The 17,380-nt window shown below is 43.6% G+C and overlaps 1 protein-coding gene across 1 annotated transcript in view; it reads left to right on the top strand.

Annotated features, from left to right (window-relative positions):
- The first annotated feature begins 10,546 nt into the window (after positions 1-10,546).
- rapgefl1 (Rap guanine nucleotide exchange factor (GEF)-like 1) overlaps positions 10,547-17,380 on the top strand; it is a 91,629-nt gene continuing 84,795 nt past the window's right edge. Inside the window, exon 1 of the mRNA XM_060901758.1 lies at positions 10,547-11,678. Coding sequence (XP_060757741.1) covers positions 11,285-11,678 — 394 coding nt within the window. The 5' untranslated portion in view covers positions 10,547-11,284. The remainder of the gene's footprint in view (positions 11,679-17,380) is intronic.

Here is a 17,380-nt window from a genome sequence, read left to right as displayed (position 1 = left end):
TTTAGTATCGGGTCTAAACAAACCACAGCTGCTCGATTCTCAATCCTCCCTGCTCTTCTCTTCCAGCAAACGATAAGTATTTTTCATTAAAACAGAGAAAATGCAGTGAGAAGGTACATACTGTACCAACATCTATGTAGGCAACACTAGGCCTCAAATCTACATCACTCCAATCGTTTCAAATTTTGTACAGATCATAACAACTCTAATTTCCTTGGATATCTATCCTTTTCTTTCTGAGTTAGATTATCCAAGTAATCCGGTAATAAAGCTTTTTTAGCTGTAGTTTTCTTCGAACTACAGATGTCTGACATCTTCAATATCGCTTGTCTTCAGTATGTAAACAAAGTTCGCTTGTCCCCCAGGACAAGGGTAGCAATGGTTGCTAACGTAAGTGACATCAGTACAAGGGTCTATTCTTGGGTTTCAGTCACGTGACTTTTCTTAGCGATTTCACTTCCGACAAAACTGCTGGTGGTCAAGCAAACCAAAACGGCTGCCGTAGTGCAAACAACTAGCGATAATTTATCAAAGTATGCTTGTAATCTAGAAGCCACTGCTTGCTTTAGATATATTCAGAAGATTGCTATGTGCAATGGAATCGACCCCTACAGTCTGGGAAAGAAGGATTTGTCATACGATCTCGAAAACTACCCTTCAGTCGAGTTCCCCAACATCTCGAACTATCTGGTGTTGCAGACGTCCTTCTACACCGCAAAACAGATGAAAGCGTGGAAGAGTATGGAGGCTTACAACTTTTTTTGTATGTGGCTGGGTAAAGGACCTCGCTATCATGTCGCTGCCGAATGAATCCTGTATTGCAGGGCTTTTCAAAGTGTGGGGTGCGCCCCCCCTGGGGGGCGCCAGAGTTCTTCAGGGGGGGCGCAACGTGAGAGACAAAATGGATCGATTTTTAGTACCTAAAGCTACAGGGAGTGAGGAGACGGCTAAGCAAAAAAACAGAGCCTCCAGGATGTTGCGATTTGCAACTTCAGCACAAATTCAACCAATTCCCGCAAATTCAGGGCGGTGTTGCAATTATATCCAATCACCGCAACTTTCCCGCAAATTTGACCAATCGTTGGCGTCGTCTTGAGGTGACATCGACAAACTACCTTCCGCCTTACTTCCGGATGTCTATGTTCAAGAGAAGCAGCATGCGCGCAGTGTTGCCAGATTGGCGGTTTCAAGTGCATTTTGGCGGGTTCTGAATATATTTTGGACTGGAAAACGTCAGCAGTATCTGGCAACACTGCATGATGTGCGAATCAGTGTTTATGTAGGCTTAAATTCTGTTACTGAAAGTGTGTTATGTTTACAGTGAAGGACTGTGTGCACTTTATTTTTTTTTTACTTAATACAAGAAATTAATGGATGCCAACATTTTTGCCAAAATGGTATTTTATTTTCCATTGTTTAGGCAGCTTCAGCATCATACTGTGAGATTCTGTTCCAATTGTTTTTTTTCTTCTATGAAGCCTGAGCCATTTATTTTATTAGTTTATAATTATTGTTTAATTTAGTCTTCAGGAGAGACTGCCTGCACACGGTACTAGTATTAATAGTTTTTTTTTCTTACATGAAAGCTGAGACATTTATATTATATTTTAAGGTAACTTCATGTTGTGCTGTGAGGTTCTATGCACTTTAACTTTTGAACCAACAGGTGCATTTGGATCAGTAAAGCCTATTTTTCTGCATTTTTGTAGTCCTGGTAATCTTTTATATTGGTAAAGTTATTTATAGGACCATTTCTCAGGGTCTTTGTTTTTTTAATCAATAGTTTTTCAGTAATAACTTAATATTTAACATATCACTCAATTTTAATCACAAAAAGAGAAAATCGCAACAATTTCTCGCAACTTTCACTTCCTCCCGCAATGTAATCGCAACAAAAACCTAAAAAACACCGCAACTTTCATCGCAATTTTTTTGGAAACCCCCGCAACATCAGACATTTTAGCCCGCAACAATCACAAAAAAGGCCTGCGGAATCCTGGGGAGACTGGAAAAAGAAGGAAGTATGACCACGATTATTTAAAGTTTGGATTTTCATGGACTGGATCTGAAGATGCTCCACTGCCACAGTGTGTTGTCTGCCAAGAGGTGCTAGCTAACGATGCTATGAGATGTTTAAAATGTGTAAAACAAGATGTTTTAAAAAGCACAGATGTTTAAAATGTGAAAAAGAAAAAAATAATGTGTACAACAACCATTTATTTTTAAATACGAATGGAACATTAAGTATAGCAACAACAAAAATTGTAAGGGGGGGCGCTGTTGTTTATTTGCTCTCCGAGGGGGGGCTGACTCTCCCACACTTTGAAAACCCCTGCTGTATTGTTTTTGCCCATGTAAGTATTTTTTTTAAAAGCTTTTCGTTCGCCTCTTTACAATGAAGCGCTGCAAGTTGAAGTGTAAACAAACAACAGTTCGCTTGATTCTCACTTGTGTTGGCTCTTATCTCTCAGCTAAATCATTCACAAAGATCATCAGAAACCCCTTTAAAGACCTGGATCTTAGTGAAAGAAGACGGAGAAGTGATCACGGCGCATTGTAACTGTTTGGCTGGGTAAGAATTTTGTCACGACCTTCATGCATATGGACTTTATTATTCGTGGTTGTTTTGATCGCGTGCACTTGCTGAAAGAATGATTGAAAAGACGGCTAGGACACCCTGTTAAAGAAAGCGAGACACGTGTTCTTTTCAATATGGTGGCCATCAAATGAGGAGTAAACAAAGAAACAGCTGGGAACTTTAGTGCTTTGTGACTAAAAAAAAGTACCGTAAAATAACGACACATGGCAAGAAAAGTGCTTGGAAAACACTAACGACATAGCTGAGAGGGAAATACAAACCTTTCACGAAGTGAAACTCGAGCATGCTTCAACTTGGGTCCCTTTGATTTCAGTGAGAGGTTCAAAAGCCACCTTTCTCGATGTCTTTTTGTGAAACCTTGTGTTCGTTCACCCTTTTTTATTAGTTCACGGGGAACCCTGAAGAAACTTTTATCAGTTTCACAGTTTGATTGATTCGAACAACCTAAAACAATGCAAGCATCAGGCATTTTTCATGCGAGCAATGCACCTTCTTTGTACAAATGCTTTGTCAACTGAGCTTTGGTAGACCACTAAACTTTAGTTTTTAATAACTAATGAACAGGTGGAAGTTTTTTTTTAACAGTATGTGCATGATTAGGAACACAAGTAAACAGGTTATATTTACGATTACAACACAATGTACTACACTTATATAGGGAGGCACGGTGGTGTAGTGGTTAGCGCTGTCGCCTCACAGCAAGAAGGTCCTGGGTCCGAGCCCAGCGGCCGGCGAGGGCCTTTCTGTGCGGAGTTTGCATGTTCTCCCCGTGTCTGCATGGGTTTCCTCCGGGTGCTCCGGTTTCCCCCACAGTCCAAAGACATGCAGGTTAGGTTAACGGGTGACTCTAAATTGACCGTAGGTGTGAATGTGAGTGTGAATGGTTGTGTGTCTATGTGTTAGCCCTGTGATGACCTGGCGACTTGTCCAGGGTGTACCCCGCCTTTCGCCCGTAGTCAGCTGGGATAGGCTCCAGCTTGCCTGCGACCCTGTAGAAGGATAAAGCGGCTAGAGATAATGAGATGAGATGTGCATGATTAGGAACACAAGGAAACAGGTTATATTTACGATTACAACACAATGTACTACACTTATATAGGGAGGCACGGTGGTGTAGTGGTTAGCGCTGTCGCCTCACAGCAAGAAGGTCCTGGGTCCGAGCCCAGCGGCCGGCGAGGGCCTTTCTGTGTGGAGTTTGCATGTTCTCCCCGTGTCTGCATGGGTTTCCTCCGGGTGCTCCGGTTTCCCCCACAGTCCAAAGACATGCAGGTTAGGTTAACTGGTGACTCTAAATTGACCGTAGGTGTGAATGTGAGTGTGAATGGTTGTGTGTCTATGTGTTAGCCCTGTGATGACCTGGCGACTTGTCCAGGGTGTACCCCGCCTTTCGCCCGTAGTCAGCTGGGATAGGCTCCAGCTTGCCTGCGACCCTGTAGAAGGATAAAGCGGCTAGAGATAATGAGATGAGATGTGCATGATTAGGAACACAAGGAAACAGGTTATATTTACGATTACAACACAATGTACTACACTTATATAGGGAGGCACGGTGGTGTAGTGGTTAGCGCTGTCGCCTCACAGCAAGAAGGTCCTGGGTCCGAGCCCAGCGGCCGGCGAGGGCCTTTCTGTGTGGAGTTTGCATGTTCTCCCCGTGTCTGCATGGGTTTCCTCCGGGTGCTCCGGTTTCCCCCACAGTCCAAAGACATGCAGGTTAGGCTAATTGGTGGCTTTAAATTGACCGTGGGTGTGAATGGGAATGGTTGTTTGTGTCGGACCTGCGATAACCTGGCGACTTGTCCAGGGTGTACCCTACCTGTCACCCATAGTCAGCTGGGATAGGCTCCAGCTTGCCTGCGACCCAGTAGAACAGGATAAGCGGCTACATATATATAATGATAAAACGCTTTTATTGCTACCAGATGCAGTTTCACTCAATAGCTTTTCATGTGAGCAAGAAGCCATTTTAATTTGTGGTGGATGGAATAAAATGGGGAGTGAAATTAATCTAATACAATCTCTGATTGGTCACAGGTGAACCTGACGTCACCCCTGCCAAACGTAGTCCCGCCCAATTCAAATTGGCCACAGGAGGGAAAAAAAAAAGAAATTCAGGATTATTTCAACTGATCACATACATTGTTATATACATTCATATAGAACAATGTATGTGTGGCAGTGGGGGCGTGGCCGAGCATCAGTCTGTGAATGGAGGGCGGAGTCAGGGAAGGTGAGTGGTCATGTCACTACACCTGTTATCAATTAACATGTGTTTGTGTATCTCCTGCAGTGACTGCGCCTGATAAAAGGAGGGCGAGAAGGGGAGGACGGCCCGGAGGGCTTGCTTCTAGCCTGTGTGTGTATATGTGTGTGCGTATGTGAGAGAGACTGTGTCTAAGTTGTGTGCTGTAAAGCAGCAATAAAGTCGAGAACGAATCGCAAACAACCGCCTGCCGTGCTTTTGTGCTCCACCCACACCAGAGTCTTCCTACAGTATGTTATCATACATTGTTATATATGAATGCCTCCGCTCAATGCCTCCACGTGCTGGATAGTGTGTATCATGGCGCTCTGAAGTTTATCATAAACTGTGGAGCTCTAACTCATCACTGTGTCTTATACACTAAAGTAAATTGGCCATCTTTATATGCGCGCTGGCTCGGCCATTGATATGTCTTTATCTACAAGGCTATCCTTGAGATGATTCCATCTTATATATCGCATCTCATCTCATTATCTGTAGCCGCTTTATCCTGTTCTACAGGGTCGCAGGCAAGCTGGAGCCTATCCCAGCTGACTATGGGCGAAAGGCGGGGTACACCCTGGACAAGTCGCCAGGTCATCACAGGGCTGACACATAGACACAGACAACCATTCACACTCACATTCACACCTACGGTCAATTTAGAGCCACCAGTTAACCTAACCTGCATGTCTTTGGACTGTGGGGGAAACCGGAGCACCCGGAGGAAACCCACGCGGACACGGGGAGAACATGCAAACTCCGCACAGAAAGGCCCTCGCCGGCCATGGGGCTCGAACCCGGACCTTCTTGCTGTGAGGTGACAGCGCTAACCACTAGGCGGTTTGTCCTGGTTTTCATTGCTCTGTATTTCTTGCCTGATGGCAAAAGCTGGAAGAGACAATGACCGGGGTGTGAAGAGTCTTTTGAAATGTCCATTGCTTTCCTGCGGCATCTTTCCATTTATATGGCAGCTTTAGTTTTTCACAAACATGCATGTTCCTAATTCTCTAAAGATTGTGTCACCCGTGCACGCTCATTAATCTGAATAGTAAGACCGGATGTGTGTCGTGCAGTGAGTGATAGGATTCAGAACGAGTAGCACATGCTATATCTACTGCACTGAAGTGTGTTACACCACTGTCAAGTCAAGTCGAGTTTGTGTAGCGTTTTAACAGTCGACATTATCACAAAGCAGCTTTAGAGAAATATACAAATCCTAGATATACATTTTAAACAGATGAATTTATAAATTTATTCCTAATGAGTAAGCCTGAGGTGACAGCGGGAAGGAAAAAATCCCTGAGATGACCAGGCTCAAAAGGGAACCCATGCTCATTTGGGTGAAGTACATTTTGTGGAAATATACATAGAAAAATTTCTTAACAAAAAACAAAAACCATCCAACCAAAAAAAAATTTATTTTGAAAGTTAATAGCAAGCAGAGAAACAGAAAGGCCCTCGCCGGCCACGGGGCTCAAACCCGGACCTTCTTGCTGTGAGGCGACAGTGCTAACCACTACACCACCGTGCCGCCCATCTTATATAATCATCTCTTTTAATCCTGAATAATAGAGCCTACAGTCTTCGTTCTCTGGACTTTTTACACTTTACGGCAGGGGTGTCCAAACTGATCCATAAAGGGCCGTGTGGCTGCAGGTTTTCATTCCAGCCATGCAGCAGCACACCTGACTTGGCTCATTCAATCAACTGAACTGCCTTCACACAGTCAAATACTTGCAGCCACACCCACCCTTGATTAAAGGGTGGGTGTGTCAGTTGATTGAATAAGCCAAATGAGGTGTGCTGCGGGCAGCACGGTGGTGTAGTGGTTAGCGCTGTCGCCTCACAGCAAGAAGGTCCTGGGTTCGAGCCCCGGGGCCGGCGAGGGCCTTTCTGTGTGGAGTTTGCATGTTCTCCCCGTGTCCGCGTGGGTTTCCTCCGGGTGCTCCGGTTTCCCCCACAGTCCAAAGACATGCAGGTTAGGTTAATTGGTGACTCTAAATTGACCGTAGGTGTGAATGTGAGTGTGAATGGGTGTCTGTGTCTATGTGCAGCCCTGTGATGACCTGGTGACTTGTCCAGGGTGTACCCCGCCTTTCGCCCGTAGTCAGCTGGGATAGGCTCCAGCTTGCCTGCGACCCTGTAGAAGGATAAAGCGGCTAGAGATAATGAGATGAGATGAGGTGTGCTGCTGCATGGCTGGAATGAAAACCTGCAGCCACACGGCCCTTTATGGATCAGTTTGGACACCCCTGCTTTACGGGTTAGAACAGAAATGGGGAAGAAAGCTTTTAGGTTTTCTCCTCCAACTACATGGAATAATTTGCAGTCAGAGCTCAAACTCCAAAATCTAGTATTTCTGACTGTATTTAAGTCCATGATAAATCCCATTGTATCGAGGCTTCACGAGTGCAAATGTTTTATTTGAATGGAAATGTCTTATTTGATCTTGACCTGTTTTTGTAAATTCAATTGTTTATTTGTATTTTTTTTATGTCTAATGTGAGTAGTGAGACCAGCTGTGATGTATGGATTGGAGACCGTACCCTTAATGAAGAGGCAGGAGGCAAAGTTGGAGGTGGCGGAGTTGAGGATGTTACGGTTTGCGATGGGAGGTTGGACAGGATAAGGAACAAGCACATCAGAGGGACAGCACATGTGGAGAGCTTGGGAATTAAGCTAGGAAACTCCTGTGGATGTTCTATCAGTCTGTGGTTGCCAGTGTCCTGTTTTACACCGTGATGTGCTGGGGGGGCAGCACATCCAAGAAGGACACATCCAGGCTGGACAAACTGATCAGGCAGGCCGGCTCTGTGGTCGGCATGAAGCTGGACTCTCTGGTGACGGTGGCAGAGGAGAGGTCTATGGACAAACTATTGAACATCACGGACGATGCCAGTCACCCTCTGCACACCGTCATCAGCAACCAGAGGAGCCTGTTCAGTGACAGAATGCTCTTTCCCAAGTGCAGGACGAACAGACTCAAAAACTCCTTTGTCCCTCACACCATCAGACTGTACAACTCCTCTCTGGAGGGGAGGAGGGGGAACAGGAGGACAGAGGACAATAAGCAATACCGGGCAATGTGCAATATAATGTGCAATATAAAGTGTAATATCTCTCCTGTGCCCCCCTTTTTTATTTTTCCTCCTCCCCCCTTCCTCTCTTCCCCATATCTTATTTTTTAAAATATTTGTATATGTAAATACTTAATTTATTTTAATTTATCGAGAAGTTTTCCTCTAGGGCGGCACGGTGGTGTAGTGGTTAGCGCTGTCGCCTCACAGCAAGACGGTCCGGGTTCGAGCCCCATGGCCGGCGAGGGCCTTTCTGTGCGGAGTTTGCATGTTCTCCCCGTGTCCGCATGGGTTTCCTCCGGGTGCTCCGGTTTCCCCCACAGTCCAAAGACATGCAGGTTAGGTTAACTGGTGACTCTAAATTGACCGTAGGTGTGAGTGTGAATGGTTGTCTATGTGTCAGCCCTGTGATGACCTGGCGACTTGTCCAGGGTGTACCCCGCCTTTCGCCCGTAGTCAGCTGGGATAGGCTCCGGCTTGCCTGCGACCCTGTAGAACAGGATAAAGCGGCTAGAGATAATGAGAATGAGTTTTCCTCTATTTCTTTTCTCTGTTTATCTGTAATGATGCTGCTGGAATCTTAATTTCCCTGAGGGAACCCTCCCAAAGGGATCAATAAAGTTTTATCTAATCTAAGAGACATGAGACTGAGAAGAGATGCAGAGCATGTTGGAAGGAGAATGTTGAGGATGGAGCTGCCAGGCAAACGAAAACGAGGAAGGCCAAAGAGGAGATACATGGATGTAGTGAGAGAGGACATGAAAGTGGTAGAGAAGGATGTGGAAGACAGGGAGCAATGGAGACGAAAGATCCGCTGTGGCGACCCCTAATCAGGAGCAGCCAAAAGAAGAAGAAGAAGAAGAAGAAGATGTCTATGTCTAATGTGACAATGTGTTGAAACTGTTTTTTTTTGTGCTGCCATTCTTTACATTTCATTCTTTTCAAACATTTCATGTTTACCTGCTATACCTCAAGTGCCCTTGACTGTTTGGTTATTTGAACCAATTTGTGTGTGTGTGTATGTATATATGAGTGTTTAGTCTACGTCTAGTTCATATCTAGAGTGTTCATACTGTCTGTTTGAGTGTTTAGTTTGTGTGTAGTTCTTATCTAGTGTTTACACTTTATTTTGTCGGAGTGTTTAGTCTTTGTCTAGTTCTTATCTAGTGTTTACACTGTTTATTTTGTCTGAGTGTGTAGTCTGTCTTGTTCTTATCTAGTGTTTATACTGTTTATTTTGTCTGAGTGTTTAGTCTTTGTCTAGTTCTTATCTAGTGTTTACACTGTTTATTTTGTCTGAGTGTGTAGTCTGTCTTGTTCTTATCTAGTGTTTATACTGTTTATTTTGTCTGAGTGTTTAGTCTTTGTCTAGTTCTTATCTAGTGTTTACACTGTTTATTTTGTCTGTGTTTAGTCTGTCTTGTTCTTATCTAGTGTTTATACTGTTTATTTATACTGTTTATTTTGTCTGAGTGTTTAGTCTTTGTCTAGTTCTCATCTAGTGTTTACACTGTTTATTTTGTCTGAGTGTTTAGTCTGTCTTGTTCTTATCTAGTGTTTATACTGTTTATTTTGTCTGAGTGTTTAGTCTTTGTCTAGTTCTTATCTAGTGTTTACACTTTATTTTGTCTGAGTGTTTAGTCTGTCTTGTTCTTATCTAGTGTTTATACTGTTTATTTTGTCTGAGTGTTTAGTCTTTGTCTAGTTCTTATCTAGTGTTTACACTTTATTTTGTCTGAGTGTTTAGTCTGTCTTGTTCTTATCTAGTGTTTATACTGTTTATTTTGTCTGAGTGTTTAGTCTTTGTCTAGTTCTTATCTAGTGTTTACACTTTATTTTGTCTGAGTGTTTAGTCTGTCTTGTTCTTATCTAGTGTTTATACTGTTTATTTTGTCTGAGTGTTTAGTCTTTGTCTAGTTCTTATCTAGTGTTTACACTGTTTATTTTGTCTGTGTTTAGTCTTTGTCTTGTTCTTATCTAGTGTTTATACTGTTTTTGTCTGTGTTTAGTCTGTCTTGTTCTTATCTAGTGTTTATGCTGTTTATTTATGCTGTTTATTTATACTGTTTATTTTGTCTGAGTGTTTAGTCTTTGTCTAGTTTTTATCTAGTGTTTACACTTTATTTTGTCTGAGTGTTTAGTCTGTCTTGTTCTTATCTAGTGTTTATGCTGTTTATTTATACTGTTTATATTGTTTGAGTGTTTAGTCTATGTCTAGATCTTATCTAGAGTGTTTATACTATTTATATTGTTTGTTTTTTTCAATTATTCTCTTTTTATTTATTGCATTGCCTGTTTGCACCGTGGGTCAGAGAGGACTGAAATTTCATCTGTGCTGTATGTCGAGCATGTAGAGCGTATTTGACAATAAAGTTGACTTGCCAGGTCTCTCTTGCAAAAGAGATCTTCGACCTCAATGGGACAAACCTGGTTAAATAAATGTTATAATAATTAAATTGTTCATTTTCCTTTTGCAGTCTGCGGTAAATTCATCGGCTATCACAGACTTTAAGGCTTGACTGTAATAAACTAATTATGAAAGCAGGTTGAAATCAGGGCCTTTACCTGTTCCGCGCGCTCGCGGTCACGTGGTTAATCACGTGACCATAGTTTGACGGTTGGGGGAAAATCAACAGAAGCTGCTTCGTACAACCGCAGAGGAGGAGGAGGAGAGAAAAGCAGCTGCTGTCGCCTTTACATCACGCTCGCCCCCCCGCTGGGTGTGTATAGCTACTGCAGGCAGGCACGAGAGAAAGAGCCGTGTTTCAGCTCACAGCGAGGAGGACTGAGAGGATCAGAGCAAAGGGCGGAATGTGTCCGGGAGCTTTGTTGACTGTGTGCTAGAGGCAGTGCAGCCTGTTCACCCGCAGCACCGAGCCACCATTTGTGTCACCCTTCTGCATCCTGACAGAAGAAAACAGCGCTGTGTTTCTTCCGCGCTCTTCACCCCGGAGAACTGGGCTGATTTTGGGGGATTATGCTTGAGCATGGCATGTGTCGGGTTTATGTGCCGTGAATGAAAATTGCACGACTGTCCGACACGACCTGCAGAGGAGCAGACAGGCAGGCAGGCAGGCAGGCGCAGGCAGAGCAGAGCAGAGCAGAGCAGCTGCGCTCAGCACGAGCCTGCGCTCTTCACTCCCGGATCTCAGTCAGAGCGCGCGCTCATACGCTTCATTCTTTCCTCCACTGATGGCTGCGTTTTGACCCGCTGAGCGGAGACCGAACGCGCGTTTTGTTTTGTTTTGTTTTGTTTCACGGTATCTGAGCTACAATGTAAGCGCGCGCGGCTGTAATCGTTCTCGCTGTATTGGTTATCAGTCAGGACCGACGCAGGGCTCTTACACGCGCTACACCTTCATCAAAATGCCGGCCGGAATGAAGCCTCTGGAGAAGTTCCTTAAGAAGCAGACGAACGCGCTGACTCGGGCCGGTGGTTTCGGAGGAGAGAAGGCGGCGGCGGGCACGAGCGCGGCTCGGCGGCGCGCAAGCCTCTCGCGCGTCGTCCCTTTCTTCCGCGAGAGCTCGCCTGAGGGCGGACCGGCGCGCGGAGACGTCTTCAGCCCCGAGACCGAGGAGGCGCCGTGCTGGCCGTCAGCCGCCGCGACTGATATCCGGAGCCCGTCTCTGTCCAGTGACGAGCAGAGCTCCGAGGCGAGCCTGGACACGGGCTGGACCCCGCTGCCCGCCGACACACCGGAGAACCTGGCGCTCGCGCTGCTGGACAGCGTGGCAGGCAAACGCTTCGGCAACTGCACAGGTACGGGCCGCTCGTGCGCGCACACACACACACACACGAGTAATGAATAATAATGAAAACACCACCATGTTCATTCTGCTGCCAACACAGGTGACGTCACAAAATCCCCGGGATTTCAAAATTCCCTGGATTCACCTGTCAGCTTGGAACATGCGCGCGCGCGCGCGTTCTCTTTGCAAGACTGAATTTGCACAGTGTATCAAAGAACACGTGACATCTATCTATATATCTACACTCTCAGGAAATAAAGTACATTTATTCTACCTTTAGGGGTGCAATGACTTGCCACTGGGATAGGACCCTCTAAGGTACTCGTGTGTACCCTTTAGATACTGCTTGGGATCATATATGAATCTTTTTGGCCGTAAAAAGGTTCATACATGATCCCGAGCAGTATCTAAAAGGTACACACGTACCTTTTGAGGATCTTAAACCAGTAACAAGCCAGTATACTTTATTCGTACCCTTTACATACTGCTTGGGATCATATATGCATCTTTTTGGCTGTAAAAGGGTTCACACATGATCCCGAGCAGTATCTAAAAGGTACACATAAGTACCTTTGAGGATCTTATCCCAGTAACAAGCCAGTATACTTTTATTCTTACTCTTTAGATACTGCTTGGGATCATATATGAATCTTTTTGGCTGTAAAAAGGTTCATACATGATCCCGAGCAGTATCTAAAAGGTACACATAAGTACCTTTGAGGATCTTATCCCAGTAACAAGCCAGTATACTTTTATTCGTACCCTTTAGATACTGCTTGGGATCATATATGAATCTTTTTGGCTGTAAAAATGTTCAGACATGATCCCGAGCAGTATCTAAAAGGTACACGTAAGTACCTTCGAGGATCTTTATCCCAGTAACAAGCCAGTATACTTTATTCGTACCCTTTAGATACTGCTTGGGATCATATATGAATCTTTTTGGCCATAAAAAGGTTCACACATGATCCCGAGCAGTATCTAAAAGGTACACAAGTACCTTCGAGGATCTTATCCCAGTAACAAGCCAGTATACTTTATTCGTACCCTTTAGATACTGCTTGGGATCATATATGTACTGTTTTGGTCCTAAAAAGGTACATATAGTTACCTTGAGGTCTAATTATGAACCATAGGGGGTGCATTCGTAGAGGGTGAGATTGTACCTCAGGGGACAGAAATGGACTCCTCCTGTACCCCTATTTCTAACAGTGTATCTATCCATCTATCTACAGTACTGTGCAAAACATCCAAAAATAGTAGTCTGAGGTATAGTGAGTGCAGTTTTATAAGGAAATGAGGAGCTGTAGGTTTTACTGAGCATCTTGCAGAACCAGCCATGATTCTTCTGGACACTTTAACTGTCACACTTGCGTCTTAATTTTGCACCAAATCCCAGTAGCCTTCGTTAGGGTTCTTTTTTTTATTTTATTTTTTTTATTTTTTGCCTGAAAATATTCTTCTCTAACATGCTGCTTTCTTTACTGCCATACAGAAATTTCTCTGCAATGTTTAATTTTGTGCTTTTAAAACTAATATTTGGGAACCTACACTATTTTTGTACTGACTCAATAACATGCAAGTCATAAACTAAAAACCTGTACCAGTTTGTCCAAAAAAAAAACCAGGGTGCCTAAGACTTGTGTAGCACTGTATATAAAACTTAATTGTGTATCTCTTTAATAGCAGGTGACTTTTTTTTTAATAAAACATGAACACGCAGTTTTGGATGTTGTCGTTTCTCCTTTATGATCTGTATGCCAGAATAACATCGGAGTTGATGTGAAAATCCAGACTCCATCCTGAGTGTGTTTGATGGCGCTTGGGGCAAATTCTAATTCCTCACTGCGGCATGACACTATTCTCGAGGTTACATAACACTGGAGTTCACATGCAAACCTGACTGAATATGGAAAACTACTAGGGATGCACTGACTCTAGTTTTTTCATTTCCAGAACAGTACTCTCAGTATCCACGGTCATTAAATACTGATGTGATGCTTGAAGCTACTGCGTGTGGAGCATCAGAGTTGCAGTGGTTGTGTGTAAACTGCAGTCTGTGTCTGGTCACATGTAAGGCCTGTGTTGTGTTTATTAGTCAGCATCACATGTGTTCATGGTTCTGGAAATTTGTCACATCTGACCGCATAATAATCCAGCATTTCAGAACATCAGTACTGATTTCAGTGCTCAGTATCTGATCTGTGTATCCTTATGTGTAACATTGTTTTAAGTCCATGTCTTTTTAAACCAAATAATTTTGAATGTGTTCTTCTAAATGGCTTCTGTTTTACATGAACTACAAGACTGACTGTGTGTGTGTGTGTGTGGGGGGGGGGGTATATATTTCGACACCCAGGTCCTATTACTGGCTGCACCACAAGAGTTTAGTCATGTACAGGGTTGTGAAAATCACATTTTAATTAGCTTCAATGAAGATGCACTTGAGCTGTTGCTTCGCTAGAAGTGATGTCCTAAAGTACCAGGTATTTGCTTTGGATGAGAAATGACACTACTGAATGCTTTGGACAGGGATTACAGGCAGTGTTTTGTTTTGAAGCTGGGGCTTTCCTGTCTCCAAACTGATTTTGCCTACAGTGGAGGAGGGAATTTCGCTTGTTATGCGATGCCGGCGGTGTTTCTCTGAGGTGCTTTCCAGGTTGGTGTTCCCGTTAAAGCTGTGTGTGTGCGCCAGTAAAGCTTTACTGCATGTACTATATCAAAATATACTGTATCTGAATATGTAACGGTGTTCATTACACACTTATTTGAACTAAATCAGTAGTGATTTGTCAGTGCTGATCTTCGTCGGCTGTGGTGCCGCAGCACCAGTGCACATGTGCAGTGAAGTGTTATGAAGACGTAACCATGGAAACAGCAGGACCCTGAGAACGATGGCCATGCATGTGGGTCTGTCTGTGGGAAAGAGGTGGCATATACAGTAAAAAGGAACAATAAGTAGTTTCCAGTGCTACACCGTATTATTACACTTTCTTATACATACAGAGGTGGCACAGTAAAGGAGGAGGGGAGGGGGGGGGGGGGGGGGAAAACACCAGATGGATTGGTTATGCTGTGGGGGCTTGTGTTTTTGCTGAGACGCACAGCAGTGCTCTGGATTTTGAGAATTATTGTCCAAGTGATAACTGACTTGGAAAAAGCTAGGAACTCAAAATAGTGCTCTTGTGTTGGAATTTTCCAATAAGCACATTCTCTGGAGGCCCCTGTGACCCTGTGAACTCGTGCTTTGACCAAGAATGTTGTGCCTGCACTGTCAACATGTTTGTCAGGTCATATCAAGATACTTGCTAGGAATGTAAAACTCTGGTTTCATATCTCTCGGCCATGCAGTTTACTGCGGAGTCCTGCACCAAAGTGAATAATCTTGGCCGGAAATGAAATTAAAACGATGCAGTCTAGAGTGAAGACTGCTTTCTTGGGTTGGATGATTCTTCTTCATTTGCTGCTATGCTGTATATTTCAGGTAGATTAAAATTTGAATCCTGGAGCCAATCCCAGCTGACTTTTGTGAGCGGCAGGGCACACCCTGGACAAGTCACCAGTATATCGCAGGGTTACACACACATTTTACGCTCCATTCACAGATATGCGCAACTTGGAGTAGCCAGCTGACCAAATCCACATGTCCTTGGACTGTGGGAGGAAACCCGCGCAGGCACAGGGAGAACATGTAAACTCCACACAGAAAGGCCTCAGTTGACCGGCAGGTTCAAACCCCGGACCTTCTCACTGCGAGGTGTCCGTGCTGATCACCGCACCGCCCTGCTGTGCTGCCCTGAAATTTGAATCTCGCATTTTTAAAAATGACTCCGCTTTAACGGGAACACCAACCTGATAGCAAGGCTCCATAGTCCCTCAGCAACCGAGAACAGCTGGCCATCCGAGGAAATGAATTTTTATTATTTGTTTAGTTGCACTTCGGCACGGTTTGCGAATTTTGTCGTCTTTTCAAAAAGTGTGGCTACAGATGGCGTCAGGGTTCTTGCAGGGACTTGCTTCCATGTTGCCATGTTGAACGGAGTGCCATCTTTCAAACCTGTAGTGGAAAAGCCCTCAGGTGTAGAACCCCCTTTAGTTGGTGTGAACAGCGATTTACAAATTGTTTGTCGAAATGCCTCTGACATTTTATACTGTTGATCATGTGCTGCTGTTTTATTTAATTCTTTTTAAATTTTTTTTGTTTCCGGGCCAGGAGAGCAGCTCGTTTTCAAATGTTCATTACTGTTAAAATTGTTTATTCATTTGCATTGTATTATTTAACTGAAAAAAAGGTAATAAAGACCATTATTCATTAATGCGGATGGTATTTGAACACAGGGATGTGGTAAATGATGATGCTCTTTAAGAGGTTAATGGAAAAAATGATTGCTCATAAACATTTTCTTGGCTTCATGATGTACAGTATGTGTTAAAGATGAATAATTGGTGTTGGTATTTACTGTGGGTCCCCCCTGCCTGATTTGTTTACTTATAGAATATCCCACATTTTTAATGGATGGTTTTGAATATGTTTGCTCCATCTCAGGATGTGCCTGTCAGTTACTTGTTGTATAGTCTTTCATCTCTGAGGATTAAGAGCGTTTGAAGAAGTGCTGCTAATCCTGGATAAGGCTACTTAATGATGGGTTCTGAGATTGATTCTCGGTCTGACCTGCTTTCTGTAGTAGTGAATGTGTGGATTATGGTTTGGGCTGTTGTAATGATTTTGCCTTCTGTAGCCATAGAAGGTATAAAGGGGATGGGAGTACAGTAAATAGTATGCAGGGCTCTACATTAACTTTTGAAACCACTTGTCCTGTCGGGCAAGTTGAAAGGAAATTTACTTGTCTGAATGTGAAGTTGATTTGTCCAAAGAAAAATTTGAGGAAAAAAAAACCAAACTATTTTGTAATAAACTAATTTCACCAGAATTATCTGTGAAGATACTCAGTCATCCAGGTACATAGTAATCTGTGGTTGGTAGAAGAGAGCAACTGGACTTGCTTGAAAAGTCTTGAAGACGTTTCGCCTCTCGTCCGAAAGGCATCCTCAGTTCTGTCTGTCTAATAGGGAGTATCAAGTATTTATCCTGTATGAGGATATGTATGAGGATAAATACTTGATACTCCCTATTAGACAGACAGAACTGAGGATGCCTTTCGGACGAGAGGCGAAACGTCTTCAAGACTTTTCAAGCAAGTCCAGTTGCTCTCTTCTACCAACCACAGATTACTATGTACCTGGATGACTGAGTATCTTCACAGATATGTTTCTACGCACTTTGGGATGAGTTCCCTTCGACTAGTGCGGGAGTATGAGAGGACTTCCAGAAAACTGGCAGACATCTTAGCCAGAGAGGATCGTTCATTTTTGTCAACCTGGAACAACCATCACTGAACAGAGGTGGGTGTCTATGACATCTATCAGCCACCTACAATGCAGCCATCAGCATTCTGATTCGGATTCTATGATGATCCATGAGAGGATAAATACTGGATACTCCCTATTAGACAGACAGAACTGAGGATGCCTTTCGGACGAGAGGCAAAACGTCTTCAAGACTTTTCAAGCAAGTCCAGTTGCTCTCTTCTACCAACCACAGTTCACCAGAATTACTTTAACACAAAAATCTATTCACTGCAGAAAAAAATTGGACTCCATCAATCATTAATTTATTTATGAGAAATTGAAAACCAGAAAATTAAAATTATA

This window comes from Neoarius graeffei, chromosome 20, assembly GCF_027579695.1.
Source record: "Neoarius graeffei isolate fNeoGra1 chromosome 20, fNeoGra1.pri, whole genome shotgun sequence".
In the NCBI taxonomy this organism is placed as follows: domain Eukaryota; kingdom Metazoa; phylum Chordata; class Actinopteri; order Siluriformes; family Ariidae; genus Neoarius; species Neoarius graeffei.
The sequence above is the reverse complement of the archived record's forward strand: the minus strand, read 5'-3'. Positions and strand labels throughout refer to the sequence as shown.